This window comes from Bos indicus x Bos taurus, chromosome 15 (genome assembly GCF_003369695.1).
Source record: "Bos indicus x Bos taurus breed Angus x Brahman F1 hybrid chromosome 15, Bos_hybrid_MaternalHap_v2.0, whole genome shotgun sequence".
Lineage (NCBI taxonomy): Eukaryota > Metazoa > Chordata > Mammalia > Artiodactyla > Bovidae > Bos > Bos indicus x Bos taurus.
Genome location: NC_040090.1, coordinates 19,991,301 through 20,019,002, shown reverse-complemented (window position 1 = coordinate 20,019,002; position 27,702 = coordinate 19,991,301). Strand labels below are relative to the sequence as shown.

Sequence of the window (27,702 nt, the reverse complement as noted above, 5' to 3'; positions counted from 1 at the left end):
GGTCTAGTGGTTAAGACTTTGCTTTCCAAAGGGGGTGTGGGTTCAGTTCCTGATCAGTGAGCTAAGATACCACTTGCCTCGTGGCCAAAAAAAAAAAAAAATATATATATATATATATATAAACAGAGGCAATATTGTAACAAATTCAATAAAAACTTTAAAAATGATCCACATTAAAAAAAAAGAAATTCAGCCTCTTGGGTGGCCTCAGATCTAGTTAATCAAATCTTCTTTTTTAACAAGATCTATAAATTTATATATCCATTAAAATGTGTGAAAATTGGGCCTAATGGACATCTCTTTCTAGATGCCCTTTCTAGCTCTTGTTTTCTGACCCCCCCCCCGCCCCCCTCCCTCCCCTGCCAAACCTCCTTTTCTGATATTCCCAGATCTTGGTTAATGAAATCTCCTTTCACTCCAGTCCAAAACTGAATGTTTTCTTCGGTTTCTACCGCCCTCCTCCTCCTGTCAGTTACCCCTGTTAGATCTACTTCAGCCTAGTGTTAGACACTCTGTTGTGTGTGACTCTTTTCAAGTCCATGGACTGTATTCTGCCAGACTCCTCTGTTCACAGAATTCTCCAGGCAAGAATACTGGAGTCAGTTGTCATTTCCTACTCCAGGGGATCTTCCTGACCCAGGGATCGAACTTAGGTCTCTGCATTGGCGGGAGGACTCTTTACCATCTGAGCCACTAGAGAAGCCCAAGGAACTTGTCTAAGCTAACACTCTTATCTGACTTCCTTGCCTCCAGCTCACCCTCCTCTCTCAACTCCAGCCAACCTCCTTATTACTTGCTGTGTGGTCTTATTAAAATTCAGTTCTGATTAAGACAGCAGCTTTGGAGATAACAAGGAGATGCTTGGGGCAAGGGAGGCAGTGCAAGTAAATACGAGTCTAACAACACAATGAAAAGGAACTATTCATTGGTCAAAAGGGGCAAAGTTCTGAAAGCAGAGTTCTGCCCATCAAATACAGGTTCAGGTCAAGTCCTTGACTATTTCCCCACAAGCTCCTCACGTGGAAACCTTAGATTTGCCTTTGGATGCTGCTGCTGCTGCTAAGTCACATCAGTCGTGTCCAACTCTGTGCGAACCCATAGACGGCAGCCCACCAGGCTCCCCCATCCCTGGGATTCTCCAGGCAAGAACACTGGAGTGGGTTGCCATTTCCTTCTCCAATGCATGAAAGTGAAAAGTGAAAGTGAAGTCACTCAGTCGTGTCCGACTCTTAGCGACCCCATGGACTGTAGCCTACCAGGCTCCTCCATCCATGGGATTTCCTGCTTTAAAATGGTAATGATCACTTTCAGGATAACGTCCAAGTCTCTTAGGAGGAGATTCTCTGTGATATATCCTCTGTCTGCCTCACCAATAGAATCCCTCTTGGCTTTCCTTCTCATACTAAGCAGCCGTATCAGCAGATTGGTCTTGTGGGAAGGTACCTGTTGGCTTGTACTTCCGTACTTGGGCATGGCTCAGATGCCCTCTCTCTCACTCCATTCTTGTCTACCGGATGTGTCCCAGCTCAAGTGTCACCTCCTCTGCCAGCCTTCCTTGACTCAGGAAGAGATTTCATATGTGCTACTTTATGTCATTTTCACCTATGTCATCGATGTTTTGTAACTTAATTTATCCATTGCTGTGTCCTGAGACCTTGAGGGTGAGGGATTCTTACTCATTTTCATAGTCCCAGTGAGTACCGTGTTGGACACATGATAGACCTCAGTAAAAGTTTATTGAATGAATAGAGAAGTAAAGAAAAAATGGTGGCTTAAATTAGAGATTGTGAAGAATGTTAGATGTGATTTTGTTAACATACAGAAAGTATCCGCTCTCAGTCCCGTAATAGGTACTCACGAATGGGAGATGTTATTTTTATGCATATCGCCTCTATTATTATTATTATTTGGCCTCACTGTGCAGCGTGTGGGATCTTAGTTCCCCTAACCAGGAATTGAACCCATGCCCTCTGCAATGGAAGCATAGAGTCCTAACCACTGGATTGCCATGAAATTCCCACATATTGCCTCTAAAGGGATGCTGGTGTCACCTGGTCTGAAGATGCACTTGATTGGAATTTCTAATAAAATAGAAGTGCTTTTGGCAAAAAAGCACTTTGGTTGGTTGGAGGAGCTGGCATTTATTGCTAGCAGGCTAATATCCATGTTAGAATATGTACTGTTTATATTATACTTCTTATAGACCTTTCAAAAATGATAGAACTTTAAAATAAAATTTGAAATATAAATATTCTTTTATATATAAAAATAACATCAAAGATTTATTGAGTACTTTGTGCCAAGCTTAGCCTTTTTTTCAAAACAGCTTTATTGAGATATGACTTACATAGCATCAAATTCACTAGATTTAAGTGTACAAGTTTAATGAATTTTGGTATATTTACAGAGTTATATCGGAGAAGGCGATGGCACCCACTCCAGTACTCTTGCCTGGAAAATCCCATGGACAGAGGAGCCTGGGGGGCTGCAGTCCATGGGGTCTCTAAGAGTTGGACACGACTGAGTGACTTCACTTTCACTTTTCACTTTCATGCACTGGAGAAGGAAATGGCAACCCACTCCAGTGTTCTTGCCTGGAGAATCCCAGGGATGGGGGAGCCTGGTGGGCTGCCGTCTCTGGGGTCGCGCAGAGTCGGACATGACTGAAGCGACTTAGCAGCAGCGGCGGCACAGAGTTATATATCCATCACTGTGATCCAATTTTAGAACATCTCTATCATCAAAGAAAGTTTGTGCCCTTCGCAGTTAGTCACACCCCTCAGCCCTGAGTAACCACTGTGCTACTTTCTGTCTCTTTGAATTTGCCTTTTCTGGACATTACATACCTGGAATCATATAAGGTGTGGCCCTTTATGACTGACTCCTTTCATTTACATCTTATTTGCAAGGTTCATCCATGCTGTAGTATGTTTCAGAACTTCGTTCCTTTATTTTATTTTGTTTTATTTCATTTTATTATTGGGGTATAATTGCTTTACAATGCTGTATTAGTTTCTGGTCTACAACAAAGTGAATCAGCTATAGTGCATTCATGCTCAGTCATGTCCGCCTCTTTGTGACCCTGTGGACTGTAGCCATGTAGCCCACCGGGCTTTTCTGTCCATGGAATTTTCCAGGCAAGAATAGTGGAGCTGGTTACCATTTCCTACTCCAGAGGATCCTCCCGACACAGGGATCAAACCTGTGTTTCTTGTGTCTCCTGCTTGGAGGCAGGTTCTTTACCATTTGCCACCTGGCTATATGTATACATGTATCCCCTTCCTCTTGAGCCTCCCTCCCACCCAACCCCTCCTTTATCCCTTTTTATTGATGAATAGCAGGTTTTTGGAGCACATTTTGTTTATCCGTTCACCAATTCATAGAGATTTCGGTTGTTTCCTCTTCTTGGCTACTGTGAATATGCTGCTATAAATACTGGTATTTGTATGGACATGGTTTTATTTATGTTAGATAGATACCTTGATATATCTTGTGTAGATATCTCCAGTTTTCTGAAAGAGGAATGCTGAGGCACAGAGAGTTTAAAATTTTTCCCCTAGGTCACCAGTTATTAGGTGATAGAGTTAGGACTGAAACCCAGGTTGTGAATCAGTGAGATTACCAATGGCCAATCCCAGTTCCCACCCCACAGGGCTGGAGGAAAGGGCTCGATGTAGCTAAGCTGGAACATGAAGGCAAAGTGTGTGGGAAAATGAGCCGGCCTCCCAGAGCCAATGCCTGGAATGGATCCCTGCTCTGTGATTGGACGAGCCCTATAAGCAAGAGGAATACTAACAAGATGAATTAACCTTTGATGGTTAAAAAACTACTTTTCTCCTCCCACTGGAGGACTTGGAGAACCATTAGCCAGAACCTGGGGAGTTGAAATGTCATTAATGGGAAACTGGGTCAGATCGACAAACCCTGAATCTCCAGGCTGCTGTTAGGAGCCATGTCGAGGACCACGATCAGCCTCCCCAACCTGGGCACCTGGACTGGTGCTGATGCGTGCTGGCTCCACCTTGTTGGGCCTGCTGTGCTGGGCCTTAGAGTGAACTTTGGGAACTTCTTTTAGAAAAATAGGTTGAGCAACAGGGGAAACTGAGATGATCCATATTTCTGCAACGGCCTCCTTCCCAGTGGCCCTTTCTCTCTTGTCTCATTCTCCTCTAGTCCATTCTACCAAGTTATTCCTTTCTTAGCTCCCTTCTGTGTGTGCCTACAGCACCCACCCTGTCTGACAGCACTTGCCAGGCGAGGCAGAATCATGTAAGACTTGACTCCTTCACTCGAGCGTGGGGGCAGGGCCTTGCACAACGCAGGGATCCAGGACTTTGTGTACATGAAAGAAGGACTTCGGTGTAGACCTGGGTTTTGTACCTGCAGGGAGTGTCAGTAACAGAGATTTGAAAGAGGAGAAATATCTGTTTGTTGCAAAAAAAAAAAAAAATGAACCCGGCCCAGGCATTACCCTCCATAGCAATGGTGGAAATGTCAAGTTGAGGGCCTAAAACCACTACCAGAGATTGATTCCCACCCCTCCCCACCATCTTGCTTTGTAAATACTTTGCACAAAAGATACTGACTTTATAAAGCCATGTAGCAATAAATACACACATAAGGAAAGTCTCAAAGCCCTGTTTAAATAGATGAAAATTAACAAAAGGGTTTATGGTTTAAGAAGGTTGCAGTTGTCATATGCTTTTGAAATGTGGTATTGGAGAAGACTCTTGAGAGTCCCTTGAGCAGCCTGGAGATCAAACCAGTCAGTCCTAAAGGAAATCAACTCTGAATACTCATCGCCTAAAGGACTGGTGCTGAAGTTAAAGCTCCAATACTTTGGCCACCTGATTTGAAGAGCTGACTCATTAGAAAAGGCCCTAATGCTGGGAAAGATTGAAAGCAGGAGAAAGGGACCACAGAGGATGAGGTGGTTGGATGGCATCACTGACTCAATGGACATGAGTTTGAGCAAACTCCAGGAGGTAGTGAAGGATAGGGAAGCCTGGTGTGCTGTGGTTCATGGAGTTGCAAAGAGTCGGACACGACTTTGCCCAGTAACAGTGAGTGCTTATTGTGTGTACTCTGATTATTAAGAGTAAATGCTTGGCATGTATCAACTAGATTCTTAAAAGTGGATAGGTACCACCTACCCAAAAAGATAGGTCCTCTTACTATTTCCAGTGTTATAAATGAGATCTACAGAGATTATAACTTTTCTAGTAGTTGTGTATGGATGTGAGAGTTGGACTATACAGAAAGCTGAGCACCGGAGAATTGATGCTTTTGAACTGTGGTGTTGAAGAAGACTCTTGAGAGTCCCTTGGACTGCAAGGAGATCAAACCAGTCCATCCTAAAGGAGATCAGTCCTGAGTGTTCATTGGAAGGACTGATGCTGAAGCCAAAACTTCAGTACTTTGGCCACCTGATGCGAAGAACTGACTCATTGGAAAAGACCCTGATGCTGAGAAGGATTGAAGGCAGGAGGAGAAGAGGACGACAGAGAATGAGATGGTTGGATGGCATCACCGACTCAATGGACATGAGTTTGAACAAGCTTTGGGAGTTGGTGATAGACAGGGAAGCCTCGCATGCTGCAGTCCATGGGGTCGCAAAGAGTCTGGACATGACTGAGCGACTGAACTGACTGACTGACAGAGATTATATGATTTGCCCAAAGTTATACAGCTAGTAAAATGATACAGCAGATTTTTTTTTAATTAAAATTTTTTTTAAAACTGATTTTTACTATGGCTTCCTAGGGGATCCTTTAAGTTCATGGCTTTATTTCTTTATGGTGGCACTCTTTGTTACTTTTCCTGGGCTTTCTTTAGTTGTGGCAAGTGGGGGCTACTCTTGGTTGTGGTGCACAGTCCTCTTACTGCGGTGGCTTCTCTTGCTGGGGAGCACAGGCTTGAGAGTGTGCAGACATACCCATGGCTCACAGACTCGACAGTGCGGGCCCAGGAGCTGTGGCGCGTGGGCTAACTTGCTCCGTGGCATGTGGAATCTTCCCAGACCAGGAATCAAACTATGTCCCATGCATCAGCAGGTGGATTCGTATCCATTGTGCCACCAAGGAAGTCCTAGAGCAGAATTTAAATCTAAGAAGTCAAGGGTCAGTCTGTACCCTCAATCAAGGACGGGGATCTCATCAATCTTCCTGTGCCAGCAGCAAGCTTCTCTGGAGTTGTTCCTACTGGATGAGGAAAAGGTACAAACCCAGCCTCCCTACATCTGCCTCCAGCTTAGGTCTCCTGCCTTGAAGCAGGATCTCCCGAGGTCCCTTCTGTGCCACCCTCGTAGATGCTTTACCCTCCCTTGCAAAATCCTGCAGACCCCCCTGCTTTTCCAGGTTGCCCTTTGCGGTGCTGGCAAATGCCTCCTTTCCCTTTTTCACCTCTCCTCTCTCTCCTCTTCCTCCAGGCAGAAATAGCCAGCCACCCCCCACATGCCCACATCATGGATGTTGTGCATACATGCCTCTAGCTCACACTTGCTGCATCTCTCTGAAGCTAACACTTTATGTGTTGCCCTCTCTCACTAGACTCTAGACCGTGGGGTTTTGTTTTTTTTCTTGTTATTGTTGTTTTTGGTATGCAGGTTCTTAGTTCCCCACCCAGGAATGGAACCCCTGCTCCCTGTAGTGAAAGCTCAGAGTCTTAACCACTGGATTGCCAGGGAAGACCCTCGACTGCGGGCTTCTGGAGGACAGGATTGTGTCTGCTCTCGAGGCCAGCATCATCAGGGAGAAAAATTCAATAAAACACCAGTCTAACCACCAAAACCACTGACAAGTAATTGATACCTTGTCCAACTGCGGTAAATACTGTTGAAAGGAAAATTCCATGTACAACACAGAAGATATACTTTGCTATCTCTCAACCCAAATCTCTGTTCCCCAAATCTCTCCACTGTCTCTCAATGCTTGTGGAGAACCAGCTTTGGTTGGGTCTTGCCTCTCTTGTCTCACCGCCTCTCCCCTTCTGGATCTTTTCTGTCTCAGGCCAACAACATTCTGTACCTTTCCATGCGAATTCAGTCAGCTCTCAAGCTTCCTCAGTTTACATTAAAGGATTGGGGGTAGAGCAGCTGAGGCTATGACTACTAAAGGATTTATATTTCCCCCCATAGCTCAGTTGGTAAAGAATTCACCTGCAATGGAGGAGACCGCAGTTTGATTCCTGAGTCAGGAAGATCCCCTGGAGAAGGGACAAGCTACCCACTCCAGTATTATTGGGCTTCCCTTGTAGCTTAGCTGGTAAAGAATCCGCCTGCAATGTGGGAGACCTGGGTTTGATTCCTGGGTTGGGAAGATCCCTTGGAGAAGGGATAGGCTACCCACTCCAGTATTCTGGCCTGGAGAATTCCATGGACTACAGTCCATGGGGTCGCAAAGAGTCAGACACAACTGAGCGACTTTTACTTTCATCACTCTGGCTTTTATGTCCTCAGCTACTCACAGACAGCCTGGCACATGACCTGTGCTTCTGTGAGTGACTTCCCCCTCTCCTCCCACTCTCTTTGGGGAAAAGCCCAAATGTGTCTGAAGTCTTCCACTAATTGGTCTCCATATTCCTTTCCCCCTCTACCTCCCATTTCTCCCTATTAGAGTTCTTTGCGTCAAATAAGTGGCCCCAGGGCCCCACGTATGCATATTTCTACTTCCCAACTTTGCTCTCTTTGCTCTCTTTTCCCTGCTCCCTGCTCCTAAACACCTCTGCTGCTCCAAACCTTGGCATCTTTCCGTCCAACTCTGCCTGGACCGCCTGCACCATCTCCCCCACCTCCTATCCCTGGGATCACCCCTTGTGGCCAGCACTGTGCCTCCTATCTTGTGTTGTCTGAATCATGGCTTTCTCATTAGTGGCTCAAATTGATTTTTGGAGTTGTTTTATTGCCTCATGGAATGAAATGCTCAGTTACTTAGTCGTGTCTGACCCTTTGTGACCCTATGGACTATAGCCAGCCAGCTTTCTCTGTCCATGGAATTTCCCAGGCAAGAATATTGGGGTGGGTTGCCATTTCCTACTCCAGTGGATCTTCCTGATCCAGGGATCCAACCTATGTCTTGTGTATCCTGCATTGAAGGCAGATTCTTTACCACTGCCACCTGGGAAGCCCTTTATTGCCTCAATTAGATGGCAACTTTTAAAAAAACAGTAGAACTGATTTAATTGAATAGCAACCTTCAATAATAATAATACAAACAAGGTATTACTGTGTCTCAGCATATCTTAGGTGGATGATAAGACGTATCTGACTTCTGAAAAGATAATATGTGAAGAAATGTGAGACTACGATGAAATATTGTGTGATTTCTATCCTACAGATGCACAGTAAGTGAGAGTTAACACTTTCCAGGCCTTGAGTACCCCCAGCTGGTGCTGCCCCTGGTTTTCACCCTTGTTGTCCCTGGATTTTCACCCTTGCCAAAGTCTTTGAGTGTGTGGATCACAACAAACTGTGGAAAATTCTTAAAGAGATGGGAATACCAAACTACCTGACCTGCCTCCTGAGAAAGCTGTATGAAGGTCAAGAAGCAACAGAACTGTACATGGAACAACAGACCGGTTCCAAATCAGGAAAGAAGTATGTCAAGGCTGTATATTGTCACCCTGCTTATTTAACTTATATGTAGAGTACATCATGCAAAATGCAGGACTGGATGAAGCACAAGATGGAATCAAGATTGCTGGGGGAAATAACAACCTCAATATGCGGATGACACCATCTTTATGGCAGAAAGAGAAGAACTAAAGAGCCTCTTGATGAAAGTGAAAGAGGAGAGTGAAAAAGTTGGCTTAAAACTCAACATTTAGAAAACTAAGATCATGGCATCTGGTCCCATCACTTCATGGCAAATAGATGGGAAACAATGGAAACAGTAAGAGACTTTGTTTTCTTGGGCTCCAAAATCACTGCAGATGGTGACTGAAGCCATGAAATTAAAAGGCGCTTGCTCCTTGGAAGAAAAGCTATGACCAGCCTAGACATCATATTAAAAAGCAGAGACATTACTTTGCTGACAAAGGTCTGTCTAGTCAAAGCTATGGTTTTTCCAGTAGTCATGTATGGATGTGAGAGTTGGACTGTGAAGAAAGCTGAGCGCCGAAGAATTGATGCTTTTGAACTGTGGTTCTGGGAAAGACTCTTGAGAGTCCCTTGGACTGCAAGGAGATCCAACCAGTCCATCCTAAAGGAAATCAGTCCTGAATATTCATTAGAAGGACTGATGCTGAAGCCAAAACTTCAGTACTTTGGCCACCTGATGGGAAGAATTGACTCATTTGAAAAGACCCTGATGCTGGGAAAGATTGAAGGCAGGAGGACAAGGGGACAACAGAGGATGAGATGGTTGGATGGCATCACCAACTCGATGGATATGAGTTTCAGTAAGCTCCGGGAGTTGGTGATGGATAGGGAAGCCTGGCAGTGCTGCAGTCCATGGGGTTGCAAAGAGTTGGACACCACTGAGCGACTGAACTGAACTGCCCCCTGTTCCTGTAATGCTCTTCTTGCCAAGCTTATTCCCTCACCTCCTTCAGGTCTTTGCTCAAATGTCAGCTTCTTAGTGAGGCTTCCCTCCCCCTCACCAGCTGACATCTTGTCTACTACTTGTTTGTTTACCGCCAGTGTACTTCCACTAGAATGTCAGCTGTAAGGGGGCAGGGATTTTGCTGGCGGCTGTTGTCCTCAGTGTCTAGAACAGTGCCTGACACCTAGCAGGCAGTCAGGAAGAACCGTTGAATGAAGAGTTGGAACTTCTTCACATCAGGGACTGTGTTTCTGCTCACCACTTAGATCTCCGGTGTCTTGCACAGTAACTGACTGTCTAATTGTCCTATTTTCAGGAAGGGACTTTCAGGAAGAGACTTTTCCCTGGTTTTTCCAATGCGCACGGCTTTGCACACAGTGTGACTGCTATAAACATTGGTGATGCGTTTTAACCCAGCGTGTTGCAACTAGGCCACAGGCTCTTCAGTTCCTAGGCGGTAAAACAGGCATACGGATGTCGAGGGCCCCTTGGAGAAGTAGTGAATAGCACAAAGCGCGCGCCTCCCCCCTTCTAAAGGACTTTTCAAAACCCAGGCTGAAGAGCTTTCTGACCTCTTCGGCACGTTAACCACAACTATTTAAGCATCGCCCCCCAACCCCCTCTTTTCGGGCCGGAGGACCTCTCCTGCGGATCTCCCCTTCTCTAGCCGAAGGATAGCGAAGAAAAGAAGCCACCCGCCTCCATCGCCCTAGTGCGGACATCCGCGGTGCCTGAACTGCCGCGAGGGGTCCTCCTCCCCAGCCCGGAGCCCGGCGGGGCGCGGGAGTGCGGGGGGCGCGCGGTGGCTCCGCGCGGGGATGCGCGCGCGCGCCTGCCTCGCCTCCCTCGCCTGCTCGGGTGGCTACGTGCTTTCTTTGTCAATGAGACGAAGCTCTGAGCTGCAGTAACACTCTCGGCCCGGGAGCCGGAGCCGGAGCTGGAGCTCGAGCCCGAGCCCCAGCAAGCGAGCGAGGAGAGCCGGGCGGAGAGGCAGCAGCCGGAGGGAGGGTCCCGAGCGCGCCCAGCAGCCGCCGGCCCCCGCGGCTCGCAGCCTCACCCACTCAGTCTGCGGAAGCCCTCCCGGGGGTGGGGGCTCCGGGCGGCGCCCGTTCCACCCTCGTTGCCCGGGGCGCGCCGGCGCGCGGAGACAGGCGCTGTGGGAACCCCGGCCCGCTCCCGCCGCGGCTCCATGCGGCCCCAGTCGCTGCACGGGTGAAGCCGCGGCTCCGCGGAGCCCGCTCCCGGCAAAGCAGCACGAGCCAGCGAGTCGCGCCTCCCGGCGCCCCCGCCCTCCGGCGCCGGGGCCGGAGATGCCCGGTGAGGACCGGGGTGCCAAAGGTTGGGCTCCCCGGAGCGGTGCGGAGCGAGGCAGCGGCCTGGATGTGTGAAGCGTCCCCATGGCTCGGCAGGAGGCAAAGCCCCAGGGCCCGAGGGAAGGTGGGCCGGCGGCTCGGGGGCGCAGGGGCCGGCTCCGAGCGCGCGGGCTCAATCGGGCCGCCGGGAGAGCTGCGCGCTTCCCGGGCGTGAGGGGCTCGCGTGCCGCGTCCCAGGATGCGCCGCCTCTGCTGCTGGGACTCCTGCTGCTGGCGGCCCTCCCCGAGCACTGCCTGGCCGACCAGGGTAAGCACTTGGCTGCTGCTTTGCGCCCGCGGAGGTTTCTGGAGGAGCGGGACGGCCCATCCAGGCCGGTACCTGATCGGGTGGCGGTGGATGGGGAGATCTTTGCAGCACCGGCGCTGGGATTTTCCCCGCCCTTTGCTGCTGCAACAGCAGGCGAACTGTCAGAAATCTGTCTCCCGGGAAGGCAGGCACTGTTGGGCGGGGAAGTAAAAAGAAGTGCATTCGCGTCTTCCTTCTGGACAAGTTGCAGATCCTTCCTAGTGGTCCCACAGGCATGCTTCATTTAGATAAAGAAACGCTGTGTTTAGGACACCTGAAAAGGGATGTGTTTTAGTAGGACACATTTCAGGGTGGGAACGTCCACTATGACTTGGGCTCTCGGATGGGTGGCACTGTGCTTTGACTGCACGGAATGGCCCAGAGAGTTTTAGGCAATTCCCATGTCGGCGTTTTCCTCTCTATTTTGACAGGAGACTCCTTTACTTTGGGGGTAGAGGTACCCAAAATAATTTCGTCTTGCAAAGGGTTCGAGTATATAACGTTCCTGTTTGCAGGAACGTTAGTTAAAAGTAACCACACTTGACTCTTTGACTCCCAAGAATCCTTCGGAAATAGATTTCTGTAATTTCTTGGACTGTTTTGAAAAATATGTTGTAACTGTTTAGGGGAGATTATTCTGCTAATGTTCTTCAAAACTTACTCTGCTGTCAGCAATTGCCTTTGAAATAAGAATGATTACTATGGCACTTGTAAAGGGAAGGCTTTTGTGATAAAATTCTGGGTTCTTGGTACATTTCATTTATCAAGGAATTTAGCCTTCGTTTCAGCCAATATGACCCTGTAGTTCTGTGGTTTTTAGCAGCGATTAATGAGGACTGTTTTTATCCCTCATTGTGCCCCATCCCCCAAGTTAAATTAAATCTCCTTATTATAAAGGAGCTCACACTGTTTTAGGTTAAAAATATTTCCTGTCTACAAAGCTTAATTCAAAGCCCATTTTCCTTTGATTCACTTAAAGGGTCACTGACATGAGGTGTCTCTGTGTGGAAGTTGCTGTCCAGGAATTGTCTGTTGTGATTACAGTGGTTAGAAAGTTCAGTAATCTTTGGCTGTGTGCCCAAGACCTGGGAAAAGCTTCTGAAGAACTTCAGCCCCCAGTTTTTACGCCTCTCTCAGTTTTCAATGATGTGTATTAGGTATAATGATTAAAAGGTAAGTTCTGAGTCAGACAAATGTAAATACCTTAGTATTCATTGGATCAGAAACATGCTTTGAGTTTTTATTTTAAATGAATCAAATTTTTAATAGTTTTGTGAACAGTTTATGATATGCCAACGTGTGGATGTTCTTCATTTGAGTGCCGATATCAAAAACTGTTCAACCAATTGTAATATTTGAAATTTAAACTTTATGTGTTGATCCTATTTGCCCTGATATGTCAGATGATTTCCTTTGATCAGCTTGGAATTTCTGATCTCTGTTCGGACCTTTGTACATTGCCCCTTCTGAACCTCTGAGACTTTTCTTGGCTATTCTTTCAGACTGCCAGAGCCTGACTTAGAGAACTTCGGATCTGTATCTTTCAGCTTTAGCCTGGGAATCCTTTTCCTTTATTCTCATAGTATGGTGATCCTGATCACCAGGAAAGATGCTTTGATTTAAATGCTGGTAAAAATCAGTAAGGGCTTCCTAGGTGGTTCAGTGGTAAAGAATCCTCCTGCCAGTGCAGGAGTCATGAGTTCGATCCCGGGATTGGGAAGATCCCCTGGAGAAGGAAATGGCAACTCACTCCAGTATTCTTGCCTGGGAAATCCCATGGACAGAGAAGCCTGGTGGGCTACAGTCCATGGGGTCCCAAAAAGAGTCAGACAGGACTTAGCGACTAAACAACAACAACAAAAATCAGTAAAGTTGATGTTGTTCCCCATAGGTCTCTGCCTTTTCTCACTGGAGTGACTCGTTTCATCTGTGTTTTCTGGGTGTCCTTTCTGCTGTCACCCTTGATGACCAATTCCTCGTGGTCCAGCTTACCTGTGGATCCAAAGTCTACCGCCGGGCTCCAGGGTTTTCTGTGTGTTTGCCGCTCATTCAGCGTCAGGACTTGTTTCTCTCTCAGTGGAGGAGTTAAGCACTGGGCTCCCTGTTTTGCCTCCTGCTTGCTTTCATTTGTTTTCTGATTTCCACCTGAGGAGCTTTACTGCAGGGTGAGTGAGTCTTGGACCCAAGGCAGGGAGTCCTGTGGGATTTGTGGAGGAAGGAGTGTCAGGAGGGAGGCAGGAGAACCAATGACAGTTTCCTGAGACCTTCCGCTTTCACCAGACTCCATGGTTTTGAACTTTTTCTGGGGTGGAGCTGTGGCTTGGCACTGGCACTGACTGCTGAGTGGGTCTGAGACCGAGTTGCCTGAGAAGCCAAACCCGTGATACTTGGGTCCTCCTGAGGGAGCTAGCTTGCTACAGTCATGCTATTTTCATGGCTGCTGCACCTTGTTTCTAAGCAAGGCTGGCCAGACCTTTGTCTTGGCTGACAAGTGGGTACAATGCTACAGGCCCTTTGTGTCCTGGAGCCCCTGTGTGTTCCAGCCCATCTCCACCCACTCTGCCCCAAAGTCTTTTGCTTTAATATTCCTGAGGAATTGGGGTACTGTCTCAAGACTGTTGTCTGGAGTTTCTTCTCTCTGACTTCCTCTCCTAACTTCTGTCCCCAGGGAACCCTTGCTCCCAGGCAGTGACTTCTGTTTTGCCTGTGGGAGGCTGGTGTGGGAAAGATGGTTCTTTATAGCAGCGACCTCTGACACCTCCCCATTCTCTTTTGACCTCCAATGCTCTAGGAAGATTGGTAAAGTTCAAATTTGACTCCCCGATCATCCTAACTGCTGATCTTCCATTGAACTGATGTTAGTAAACATTTCCTGTGTGTCTTTTAGGTGCAGGTACTGTGGTCATTCCTTTACCTGGCTTCTCTGGGCCTCAGTTCTCTATAAAATGGGGGTAATAATAGCTCTAATCTCACTGGGTTGTTGTGAAGATTCAATGAGTTAATAGAGCTGAAGTATTTAAAATAGTGTTTGGTATATGCTCAGTGAATGCCAACTATTTTTATAAAACAACAGAAACCGACTGAATATTCACTCTGTCCAGGTGCTACACTGGGGCAGGGGATACGGACATGAATAAGGGTAATACAGTTTGTAGAAGTCCCTCTTGAACAGGGTGCTCTGGGTCCTTGAAATGTGATACAGTGTGGTCAGAGCTGATGAAATGAAGGCACAGTTAATTCTGAAAGGCTGGGAGCTTTGGAGAATGAGTAGATGTTGACAGAGTTGATGATGGTATTTCAGGCAGAGGAGAAGGGTTCTTTGTGACCAGAGCAAAGGATACTATAGGGAGGAATACCCTGGACTCTCTCCCTGCCCTGGAGCCTTCCCAAGTCTCCCTCACAGGCATTCCACCCTCCTGCTCCTCCCCTGAAGGGTCCTCTGCTTCTCCCACCAGCTTATAAGTTCCTGATTTATCTCTGTTTCCCTCTGGCCTGTTACAATGTGCAACACAGACTAGGCACTTGTGGAAGTTTCAGCATTCTTTCACTCCTATTCCCTCAGTTTGGCTGATTCTGTTAAATGTTAGAATAATTATCTCAGTTAAGTAATCCACAGCAAGTTGTGAATGACTGCTTTATTCAGGGAATGTATTTGCATTTTGAAAGAAGGGTTTGCTGACACCAGGGAATCTCTGATTGAGTGCAATACATGGGGGATAATTTTGACCTAGGAGGTCTTTTTTGCCCCTCTCCAACGTTTTGCACATCATCAGCTTGGAGTCCCATTTGAAACAAGTGCAACAGTTCATTCGTTCATTCAGTGTATCTCGAGTGCCTCAGCTTTCTGAGGTTACAATAATGAATGAAATTAAACTCCCATTCTCATGGCAATTAGGAAGTAGCCCAATGCTTTCCAGATTTTACTGTGCATTTGAATCACTTGAAGATCCTGTTGCAGCTTCTGACACAGTAGGTCTGGGATAAGGCTTATGTGCTGTGCTTGTCGCTCAGTCATATCTGACTCTGTGACCCCATGGACTGTAGCCTGCCAGGCTCCTCCATCCAGGGGATTTTTCAGGCAAGAATACTGGAGTGGGTTGCCATTTCATCCTCCAGGGGATCTTCCCAATTCAGGGATTGAACCTGTGTCTCCTGTGTCTTCTGCATTGCAGGCGGATTCTTTACCTTCTGAGCCATTAGGGAAGCCTGGTTCTGCATTTCTAACAAGCACCAAGGTGATATTGATGCTGGTGGTTTGTTGACCCCACTGAAGGCAGCAAATGAATATAAACAAATGAATGTAGGTTGGGAGGTGGTAAGAAAAATAAACCAGGGTAAGAGGATAATAAGAGCTTAATGCCTACATGCCTGTGCGCCCTCACGCATGTGCTCAGTTACCCAGAGTGATGGGGGATGGCCCCGTGATGCGGTGACATTTGGGTAGATACCTAAAAGTGAATATCTGGGAAAAGATATTCAGGTGACTGCAAAAGCCTTGAGGAGGCAGGGAACAGCAAGGAGGCCACGTGGAATTGAGTGAATAGGGGGAGGGTGGTAAGAAATGATGTTGAAGGGGAAATGTTTTACATGCCAGATCACGTAAAACATTTTGGCAAAGTAAAGACTTTGTGTTTTAGTTTGGATGAGATTAAGCAAGGGATGAGATGATCTGACTCAAGTTTTAGAAAAAAATCCCTGGCTATTTTGGAGACAAAAGACTTTAAGGTCAAGGGTGGAAATGGGGAGACCAGGTAGGAAGGCTTAGACAGTGGGGAGAAGTGGTTAGATTTTGGACAGGTTAAAAAAAATATTTTGATCATCCTGAATGGCATGTGAGATCTTAGTTCCCCACCTAGGGATTGAACCTGCTCCCCTTGCAGGGGAAGCTCGGAGTCTTAACCACTGGACTGCCGGTGAAGTCCTGACATCTTTTGAAGATGAAGCTAATAAAATTTTCTCATGGATTAGAGGTGGAGTGGGAAAGAAAGAGAGGAACCAATATGGCTCCAGGGTTTTTGGCTCAAGCAACTGAGAGGGTGAAGTTGCCATTGAGATGGGGAAGGTTACAGGAGGCTTAGGTTTGGGATAGTAAATAAAGAGTTGGGTTTGGGTATGTTAAGCTTGAAATGTTTATTAAACATCCAAGGGAGATGACAAATAGCTCGTTGAACAAAGTAGTCTGGAATTCCAGGCAGATATTGGGTCCAGAGATATATATTTGGGAGCCATCAGTATGGAACTAAGTAAGAAAGTATAGAGAAGGGGGGAGATGTCAGCAATGAGCCCTAGGATACTTCAGCATTTAGGGGTTCAGGGAGAAGGGGGGACCAACCAGAGAGACTGAAGATGGCTAAATAGGGACAGCAATGGATGTTGGGCTTGGAGATGTGGAGGTGTTTGTTGGCCCTGAGAGCAGAGGGGACAAAAGTCTTACTGCAACAGGTTCAAGAAAGAAAGGAAGAATTGGAGTCCAGTTGCTTTACAATGTTGTGTTAGTTTCTGCTCGACAACTGTGTGAATCAACCCTGTGTATACATATATCTCCTCCCTCTTGAACCTCTCTCCCACCTCACATCCCACCCCTTGAGGTCATCACAGATCAGCTTAGCTCCCTGTGCTATACAGTGGCTCCTGACTAGCTAGCTATTTCATGCATGGCAGTCTGTATGTGTCAATGCTACCCTCTCAATTCATCCCACCCTATCCTTCTCCCCACTGTGTCCACAAGGCAGTTCTCAAAAATAAAAAGTCATTCAGTGTACACTTCATATCTTTGGTTTTGCTGAACTTCAAATTTTGGTAACTATCATTTTATTAAGTACACATAATTGTTCAGCATTGGTGATTGCAAAGATGCATTTGTATACAGACATTATCTCAATAATTAAACAATAACAAAATTTAAAGAAAAGGAAATGAAGAAGGGAAATCAGACAGTGAAAAAGAACTCTTTTAGCCTTTTTTATAAAGAAAGGCAGAGTCATAGGGGAGGTGGGTCAAAAGAGTGTTTAATTAGGATATAATTACATTATACTTGTACTTTTTTCACTTTTTAGACAATCCAAGAAAATATATTTGGACTTTTTCACTCTCAGTATTAATTATTAGTGCTTCAAGGATACTTGTAAAGTATCCCAAACTTGCCTCCCCTTTCTCCCCATCTCACAATGTAAAGAAGAAGATTTGAGGACCAATGAGCCTGTGCTTTTAATATTGACATCAAATGGAAGTCGAGCTTCCATTTGTTCCTGCTCCATACTCTTCCTAAAGACGAACATCACTTTGGAAACTGAGATACTGAAATCCTTCCAAGAGAACCTCTCAGAAGCCTACTTATTGCAAGTCTTAAATTACTAGAATGTGATCTGAGAATATTCAGAATGAATGTGCATGCTTCCTTTTTCATTTTCATCAACCTTCCAGCCTGCATTGTGGTTTTCTTTCTTTTCTTCCTCCTCTTTTTTTTTTTTAAACAAACAACAACTCTACTCTTCTCCAGACAAAAATGAATAGTTGGAATGACCCTAAAACATTTTCGTTGCTTGACAACACATTACAGGGGATTTCTAAACACACAGAGGGACACATTATTCTGGATCATGGGATGGCTGCCTTGGATGATGGCTCCCTGTGGGGACTCCAGGACCAAAGGAACAGCTAGCAACCGGGGTATTAGAAATGTCAGTTATTGTCACTGAGGGGATTGTGGCATGTGAGTCACATTGATTTGGTGATATTTATCAAGCACCAGGCATATGCCATGTCAAACTCTTCCCTAAATACTGGAGGTCGAGTGAAGACCAAGCCAGACCTGGCCCCTACCCTGTAGCCCAGGACAAGAAACCCTTACTTAGTGGGTGGAGTGGCAGATGGGTAAAGTACCTCTATGAGTGCATCAGGAGAAAGGGTATGGCAAGACAGAAAGTACCTGCCTCGTTCAAAGAGGTTGTCTTTGACCAGCTGCAATGAGGCTCAGGGTGCCAGAGTTCTGACTTCTGGAGACAAGCTGGATCTTTATTTCAACTCTTGTTTTCAAATGTCACCAACAAGTTCAGAGTTTTGAAATGTCATGCTGTGCAGAAAGCACGCCCATGAGCCACCACTCTTCGTTTTTAAAGTCAAGTTTAATTAAGGTGTAATTTACATACAGTAAAATTCACTTTTTTGACGTTCTGCATGGTGGGTTTTGATAGAAACATACACTCATGGATCTACAATCACAATCCAGTTATAGGCCATTTCTGTATTCTCCAAAAATTCCCTCCTGTTCCTTGGCAATTTTCTCACCACCCCACACACCCCATTCCTGTTAGGCAGATTTATTCTCTGTATGTATAATTTTGCCTTTAACTGAGAGTCATATTAATGGAATGATACAGTATATAGTGTTTTGTGTCTGGCTTCTCTCACTGAATGTAATACTCCTGAGAATCATATGTCATTGCACCTCTAGTCCTATCCTTTTTATTGTGATGTAGTATTTCACTGTACCACAATTGGCTATCCATTCACCAGTTGATAGACATTTGAGTTGTTTCCAGTTTGAGGCATAGGAGTCTTTGTGTGGGCAGTTTTCACTCTTTGGGGTAAATACCTAGGAGTGAGTTTCTGGCCATGTGTGAGGTATGTGTTTACCCTTATAAGAAATTGCCAAATCTTTTCCCAAAGTGACTGTGTAATTTTGTATTCCTATCTATGTGAGTTTCAGTTGATCCTCTGCATCTTTACTAGCACTCGATTTTAACTTTTTAAAAATTTAAATTTCAGCTATTCCAATAGTTTTTTTTAGTGGTACCTCATGATAATTTTGGGAGAAGGCAATTGCACCCCACTCCAGTACTCTTGCCTGGAAACTCCCATGGACGGAGGAGCCTGGTAGGCTGCAGTCCATGGGGTCGATAAGAGTCGGATACAACTGAGCGACTTCACTTTCACTTTTCACTTTCATGCATTGGAGAAGGAAATGGCAACCCACTCCAGTATTCTTGCCTGGAGAATCCCAGGGACGGGGAAGCCTGGTGGGCTGCCATCTATGGGGTCGCGTAGAATCGGACATGACTGAAGTGACTTAGCAGCAGCAGCAGCAGCATAATTTTAGTTTGAACTTCTCTAATTACTAATGATGTTATTGTTGCATATCTTTACATCTTTTACATGCCATTTATATATCTACTTTGAAGCACCTGTTGAAGTCTTTTGCCTATTTAAAAAAATCATTTGTGTGTTTTAAGTCCTTTATCAGATATGGGTTTTTGCAAATATTTTCTTCCAGTCTGTGTGGTTTTTCTTTTCATTTTATCAACAGTGTTTTCCAAAGGACAGAAGTTTTAAATTTTTAATAGTTCCAGTTTATCAACTTTTAAATTTAAGGTTTGTGTTTTTTTGTGTGTGCTAGGATAGAAGTATTTGCCTAACCCAAGTTTACAAACATTCATGATTTCTTCTAGAAGTTTTATAGTTTTCAGTCTATGGTTTGTTTCATATTAATTTTTGTATATGGTGCAAGGAAAGAGTTGAGGTTAATGTTTTATTCATGTGGATGTTTTATTGTTCCAACACCATTAATTGAAAAGATTATCCTTGCTCCATTGAATTGCCTTGGTACCATATGTTGTGGGTTTATTTCTGGATTCTGGTCTGTTCCACTGATCTGTACTTGTGTATTTATTCCAATACAACACTGTCTTGGTTTCTGCAGCTCAGAGTTTCTTAACCTTGGCACTGTTGCCATTTTGGGTTGGATAGTTCTTTGCTGTGGGGACTGTCCTTTGCCGTGTAGGATACTTGCAGCATTCCTGGTCTCTGATAGCTACCCCCACCCTCCACCTCAGTGTGACAACCAAAATGTCTTCAGTTCAGTTCAGTTGCTCAGTCGTGTCCGACTCGTTGCAACCTCAAGAACCGCAGCACACAAGGCCTCCCTGTCCATCACCAACTCCTGGAGTCTACCCAAACTCATGTCCATGGGTCAGTGATGCCATCCAACCATCTCATCCTCTGTCATCCCCTTCTCGTCCTGCCCTCAATCTTTCCCAGCATCAGGGTCTTTTCAAATGAGTCAGCTCTTTGCATCAGGTGGCCAAAGTATTGGAGTTTCAGTTTCAACATCAGTCCTTCCAATGAACACCTAGGGCTGACCCCCTTTAGGATGGACTGGTTGGATTTCCTTGCAGTCCAAGGGACTTTCAAGAGTCTTCTCCAACACCACAGTTCAAAAGCATCAATTCTTCGGCGCTCAGCTTTCTTTACAGTCCAACTCTCACATCCATACATGACTACTGGAAAAACCATAGCCTTGACTAGACTGACCTTTGTTGACAAAGTAATGTCTCTGCTTTTGAATATGCTGTCTAGGTTGGTCATAACTTTTCTTCCAAGGAGTAAGTGTCTTTTAATTTCATGGCTGCAATCACCATCTGCAGTAATTTTGGAGCCCCCAAAATAAAGTCAGCCACTGCTTCCACTCTTTCCCCATCTATTTGCCATGAAGTGATGGGACCAGATGCTATGATCTTAGTTTTCTGAATGTTGAGCTTTAAGCCAACTTTTTCACTCTTCTCTTTCACTTTCAGCAAGAGGCTCTTTAATTCTTCTTTGCTTTCTTCCATAAGGATGGTGTCATCTGCATATCTGAGGTTATTGATATTTCTCCCGGAAATCTTGATTCCAGCATTTCTCATGATGTACTCTGCACGTTAAGTTAAATAAGCAGGGTGACAATATACAGCCTTGATGTACTCCTTTTCCTATTTGGAACCAGTCTGTTGTTCCATGTCCAGTTCTAACTGTTGCTTCCTGACCTGCATACAGGTTTCTCAAGAGGCAGGTCAGGTGGTCTGGTATTCCCATCTCTTTCAGAATTTTCCACAGTTTATTGTGATCCACACAGTCAAAGGCTTTCACATAGTCAATAAAGCAGAAATAGATGTTTTTCTGGAACTCTCTTGCTTTTTCGATGATCCAGCAGGTGTTGGCAATTTGATCTCTGGTTCCTCTGGCTTTTCTAAAACCAGCTTGAACATCAGGAAGTTCATGGTTCATATATTGCTGAAGCCTGGCTTGGAGAATTTTGAACATTTCAGATATTGCTAAATGTCCCCTTCAGGGTAAAATTTCCCCTCATTGAGTTCTACTGCTCAAGCTTTGTGATAAATCTTGAAATTCATTTTCAAAATCTTTTTGGATGTTCTAGGGTTTATGCATTTCCATATAGATTTTAGTATCTTCCTGTCAATTTCCATAAAAAAGAGTATGCATGAATTTTGATTGGGATTTCACTGAATCTAGATCAACTGGAGAAGATTGATATCTCAACAATATTGAATTTTTTGATCGATGAATGTCTCCCTCTTTTTATTTAGGCATTCTTTCTTTCATCAATGTTTTATAGCTTTCAACATATGCATTTTGTATAGGTATTTCATGTTTTTCAATGCTTTGGTAAATAGTTATTTTAAAATTTCTTTGTTAGTATATAGAAATATGATTTTAAAATATTAATCTTGTGGGAATTCCTTGGCAGGCCCGTGATTAGGACTCTGCACTCTCACTACCAAGAGCCTAGGTTCTGTTTTTGGTCAGGGAACTGAGATCCCACAAACTGTGCAGGGTGGCCAAAAAGAAAAAAAAAAAAAAATCTTGTATCGGGTGACCCTTCTAAACTCACTTTAGTTCTAGTAGCTTTTTACAGACTCTTTGGGATTTTTCTAAATACAAAATCATGTTATCTATGAATAGATACTCATTTCCTTCTATCAAATCTATGTGCCTTTTATTTCTTTTTCTTGCTTTATTGCACTTGCTAGAATGTCAAGTACATTGTTGAATAGGAATGGGGAGAGTAGACATCCTTGCACTGATCTCAGTGTTGGAGGGAAAACATTCAGTCTTCCACTACTATGGTATTAACTGTAGTTTGGTTTTTGTTTTTTGTGAAGGCCCTTTATCAGATTGAGGAAGCTTACTTCTATTCCTAGTTTGCTATGAATTTTTTCTTTTATCATGAATGAATATTAAATTTTGTCAAGTTTTTTCTCTTTTGAAATCACCATAAAGTTTTTCTTTTTTAGCCTGTTTTTCTTTTTAGTCTGATTTTAGGATATTGAACCAGTCTTGCATTCCTGGGATAAACTCCAGCTTAGTCATGATGTTTGTTCCAGTTGGGTCTAATTTTCTAATCTTTTCATTAAAAATTGTTAAAGCCTTATGTTCTTGAAGGATATTGGTCTGTAGCTTTGTTTTCCTGAAATGTTTTTCTGGTTTTGGAATAAGGATGATGCTGTTCTATAAAATAGTAGGGAAGTATTTTCTGTTCTCTTTTATCAAATGTTTGTGTAGAATTAGTATTATTTTTCTCTTTAGGCCTATGGTCTTAAAAATGAGAATATCCCTCAAGGATTTCTTTAGTAAAATAAAAAGGATCATGTATCTCTAGTATATTTGCTCATCCTCAGGGCTGCCAGGAGAAGGCAATGGCACCCCACTCCAGTACTGTTGCCTGGAAAATCCCATGGATGGAGGAGCCTGGTGGGCTGCAGTCCATGGGGTCACTAAGAGTCAGACACGACTGAGCGACTTCACTTTCACTTTCCACTTTCATGCATTGGAGAAGGAAATGGCAACCCACTCCAGTGTTCTTGCCTGGAGAATCCCAGGGACGGAGAAGCCTGGTAGGCTGCAGTCCATGGGGTAGCACAGAGTCGGACACGACTGAAGCGACTTAGCAGCAGCAGCAGCAGCAGGACTGCCAGTGGACACTTAGACATTAGGACAGAGTTTGGTTTCAGGTCTAGAATGATCTGAGTGAGGGGAAATTGTGTTGAATGAGTTCAGGAAATGGGTCACCCTTAGCTGATTGTTTGCTGTTTATCAAGTCACTTTTTGGGGCCTTAGTTATCCCACCTGTGAACAAAAGCCTCAGGATCTTCACTTCTTCCTTCATTCCCCTTGCTGTGTGTTTATGAGGCCTAAGCACTGTTTTTGTGGGTTAGACCAATTCATTTCTTACCTCTTCCTCTTAGCTTCTTGCCACATTAGTGGCAAGCCCAGTCTAGGACTCTCATTCTACAAAGGGAAGAGATTTCCCATGGTTTTCTGTCATGGTTCCAACCTGAAGCCCAGACAAGTGTTGGCTTATCTTTAATCTTCATTGGCTTCTAAAAATTGTAAAAGTAATACATACAGTACTTTATTAAATTCAAGTAATGCATAGTATATGCAGCAAATGAGAAAGGCCCTGGTGGCTCAATTGCTATTTGCTAGAGTTCTGTTGTTAAGCAAGTATAATAGGTCTTTCCAATCTTTTTTCATACAAAAATTTATATACGTATTCTCACGTAATTTTTCTAATATATAAAGGGTGTAATATTTACCTTTATTTTTGCATTTACCATTGTATTGTTGCCCTCTTTCCATATGAAATAGTAAATTTTGTCATAAGAGAATTTGAACTTTCCCTGAAATATAGAAAAGCCTTTATTATAAAAGGTAACAAATTTAAAACTACTGGATTCAAACCTACAGAGTTAAAATATCATCCTTAGACCATTCTTCCTCTTTTCTCTGTTCTTTGACTTCTTCCCTGGAAAATATTTCCACACATGTTTAAGAAAAATCATGGGCCCTTTTAAACACCAAATAGAACAGGGATAAATGTTGTATATAAACCAACTAATGCAGATGTAAATAGGGCCAAGGAGCTGCCTCAAGCTTTAGCTCAAGGTCATTGCTGCACCTGCCATCTGTCTACTCAGGCGAGACTTTGCCTAATGCATCCTAACCACGAGAGGGGAATTTAATTTTGATTTATATATGTTAAATCTATTCTTAGCTTGAAAGAAAACCTCCTGACGTCAGAAACACAAAATGACTTTGGTATTTATGCAGTGCCGGGAAATAGGAAGGCCTAGGATATTTCTCACTTTACTCTTTCAACGTGAAATATGGAATTAAGTGCTAGAATGGAACCAGGGCTCCCGGACTGATCCCTCTACTTCTGTCCCTGGTAATGAATGCTGCTCCTCCGTCACTTGTCTTTTATTTACCAAACGTCAAGAGTGAACCAAGGGAGCCTGAAGAAAAATGTGCCTGAGAAGAAAATGTGTTGAAATTAATAGTACAGCTTCTAAGTCCTCATTGAAAAGAGCTGAGCCAAAATATCTCTACACCTACAGATGGCATTATCAATTATGAGTCTTTGTTTTGAAAAGAATAGGAGGAGCTGGGTTATGAGAATTTTTGGAATATAATTAAACTGGATGGAAGTATATTAAAAAATCACTGCCATAGGGCTATCTTTGGCAGTTTCCTCTTATTATCTTATTAAACTGGAGGTGAACATATGAATCAACCTGGTGAATCCCAGGGAAACTAAACCTTTTTTTTCCAGTGGTATGGAGTATGAGTTCTTGCTCTAGTCCAGCAATATGATGACATTTGAACGAGGGTTTTCCCACTGTTATGGTTAATGTGATATATTTACTTTTCCCTATGGGGATACTTGTCCTCAGAGTTTGGTAGAGCACTTCACAATTGTAGAAGTTTTCATGGTCTTGTTTGAATCTCATATCACTCCTAGGAGGGGGTTGAGAAAGTAATTGGCTAAAAGTCACACAGTGGTCCTGGGATTTTTACATTATTCTGTGATTCAAGGAACAGATTACCTACCACTCAACTAAAACTAGCTCAAGTAGGGGGCCCAGGCCACAGGGAAATCTCATGTGACAGATTTGGAATGGCAATGAAATATAATGGGGCCACGCAGACAATGTAACTAATTGATAGAAATCATAGTAACATTTTTGAGCATTTACTCCTGTATCAGCTCATTTGATTTTCACAACAGCCCTGTGACATAGGTTCTGTTATGACCCCCAGGCTTCAGGTGTGGGAGCAAAGAGCAGTTTAACAGTAATGTATTCAGTTGTCACATAGGTAAGTGTCAAGGCTGGGATTTGAACCCCGGCAGTTTGATTCTACAGCTCTCAGTCCACTTTTTATGGTGCCTTTCTTGACATTGAAAGGCTGAGGTTCCTGGATTTGTGTCTCACAGACCAGGGGGTCTCCTGTCTGTCTTTTCCTGCAGGCTGGGTCTGTCCATCTGCCTCTTTCTGCAGACTGGCTTTCTCTGCTTACCTGTAGCTTCTGGGTTCTCGTCTAACAAGGGGCCTTGCTTGCTGTGGTGCTCACCGCAGCCAGAATCGGCAGGACTTTTCCATTTATGTGTCCACCCTCCAGTCTGAGTCCCAGTCCTATATTTCCCAAGAGGGAGCATCAGGCTGTCATAGGCTGGCCAAAAAGTAAGGATTTGACCCCTCATCTGATCAGCAGAGGCCAGAGGTGAAGGGGCACATGGTTTAAAAATGCCTTCCTAGGCTGACCCCTCCTTCGGCTATAGCCATGGGGAGAGTGCAGTTTTAAATGAGGTGGTATGGATCGGGCAGATTTCCCCAAATGTGTCTCCTCCCTCATTACAGCAAAAACAAGCTCATGTGCTCATTTTGTGAAAAATGACGACGACCAGTAGCCTGATTTATAGACTTGGCCAATTTCCATGGTGTAAATACTGTCACCGTGGCTGATTTGAAGCTACCAGTGTGACAGTGGAATTGGGAAGAGATGCACACGTTTGGCTGAGCACCAAGATGATCCTATCCATCTTCCGACTGGATGCAGGGCTACTTACACAGTAAGTGCAGGATGTCTCCAAGGAGTTTGAAGTCTAGGCTAACCAAGTAGGTGGGCTTATAATTATGTAAAAGGGAAGAAGAGTTCCAGGAAGAGAGGGTGGAAGTTAGATTTGGCTCACACAGCCTAAAATAGCTTGCTGTCCTAAGTGTGCCATCCTTTGGGAAGGTGGAGATGCTTTCTAAAAAAAAAAATGCAACTTCTTTTGCCTGTAGTACCTCACTTGTGACATGTAATTAACCCTTTCACTGATTTTAAGATGCCAGACCTCATTTTCTTGGAGGGGCATTGGCCTAGTTTTTTTTTTTTTCAATGTGTTTTACTTTGGGGCTGTGCTGGGTCTTCGTTGCTGTGCCTGGGCTTTCTCTAGTTGCAGCGAGTGGGATTGCTCTCTAGTTGCGGTGCTTGGGCTTCATGGTGGTGGCTTCTTGTTCTGGAGCGTGGACTCTAGAGCACAGGCTTAGTTGCCCCACGCCATGTAGGATTCTCCTGAACCAGGGATTGAACCCATGTCCCCTGCATTGGCAGGCGGACTCCCAACCACTGGACCACTAAGAAGGTCCCAAGGGGATAGTTTTTCCTTGCTTCTCACAGTCAGCACTTCCCGCTCCTTTGCTGCCGTCATTAAGGAACTCCTTTCTTCCACCTTCCTAACCTAGAGATGCTGGGTCCATGCAGTGGCCTCTTAGACATCTTTCTGCTGCACACACACTATTAGTTTTGATTGGAGGCTTTTATTTATGACCAAAAGGCCATTTCTCAGGTCATGTAATTATGCTAAAAGCCAAGACCGTCTGGTGACTACAACCTCTGAGAGCATGTGAAACACCATCATGATTTCAAGGCCCGCCCTTGCACATCTGGAGAGGGGGTTGGGAGCCTTGGCTTCGGTGCATTACTTACAATTCCTCCATCCTTCTGCCTGATGCGGCTTTGTTGTTAACCCTAACTGGCTCTCACAAAGGATGGTGGTGACCCTTGGGAAATGAGCGATGGGGTGTGGACAGCGTAGACCTCTCCTCAGACATGGAGTTCTAAGTGTCCTACTGATTGATGGAAGGTCAGCATCTTTACCTATAAAAATAGTACAATTAATTTATTCTTTTAATTTCCCTGGGGATGTAGCCAGGGAGAAATTTTACAAATCTCACTTCTTTTATGTCTCATTGGAGGTTTGCCCTAGTTTGTGGGTATGTTGACTTCTGAATAAGAGGACAAACATTTATAAAACAGCTACTACTTGTTAGTTGCTCCATCAAAAGAACTTTATAGAATTGAACCCTGCAGTGACACTAAGAGGTAGTTCCTGTCCATTTTGCGTGGAGAAAACTAAGACTGAAAAGACATTTATGAACCTGACTTGCCTAAGGGTACTGTTCTTGGAAGTTTTGGGAATGGGATTTAAAACCAGATTTGACTGCAATGTCAATATATTTTTAGCTTGGCTCTGCAGGCCTCCCCCCCACCTCCTGCCCTGCCCCATTTTATTAAATTTGCGAGCATACGAAAGAGTTGAAAGTACTATACAGTGAACAGCCATGTACCTACCACTTAGATGGTACTATGAACATTTTGCTATATTTGCTTTATCATACATATGTGTTTATTCTATCAGTCCCTCTATCAATTCATCTTATTTTTTGATGTATTCAAAGTAAGTTCAAGACATAAGTACAGTTCAGTCCTAAATGTTTCAGTTTGCATACCAGATTAGAGTTCATGTTTATGGTTCCTTTTTTTTGAGGTAAACTTTACATACAGAGAAATACAGAAATCCCCAGTCTTGACACATGCACACACCTGTGTAACCTAAATCCTT

At 44.4% G+C, this 27,702-nt stretch overlaps 1 protein-coding gene across 1 annotated transcript in view; it reads left to right on the top strand.

The window, feature by feature from the left end:
* The first annotated feature begins 10,727 nt into the window (after positions 1-10,727).
* The window catches only part of KIAA1549L (KIAA1549 like), a 314,269-nt gene continuing 297,294 nt past the window's right edge, over positions 10,728-27,702 (top strand). Inside the window, exon 1 of the mRNA XM_027562705.1 lies at positions 10,728-11,159. Coding sequence (XP_027418506.1) covers positions 10,937-11,159 — 223 coding nt within the window. The 5' untranslated portion in view covers positions 10,728-10,936. The remainder of the gene's footprint in view (positions 11,160-27,702) is intronic.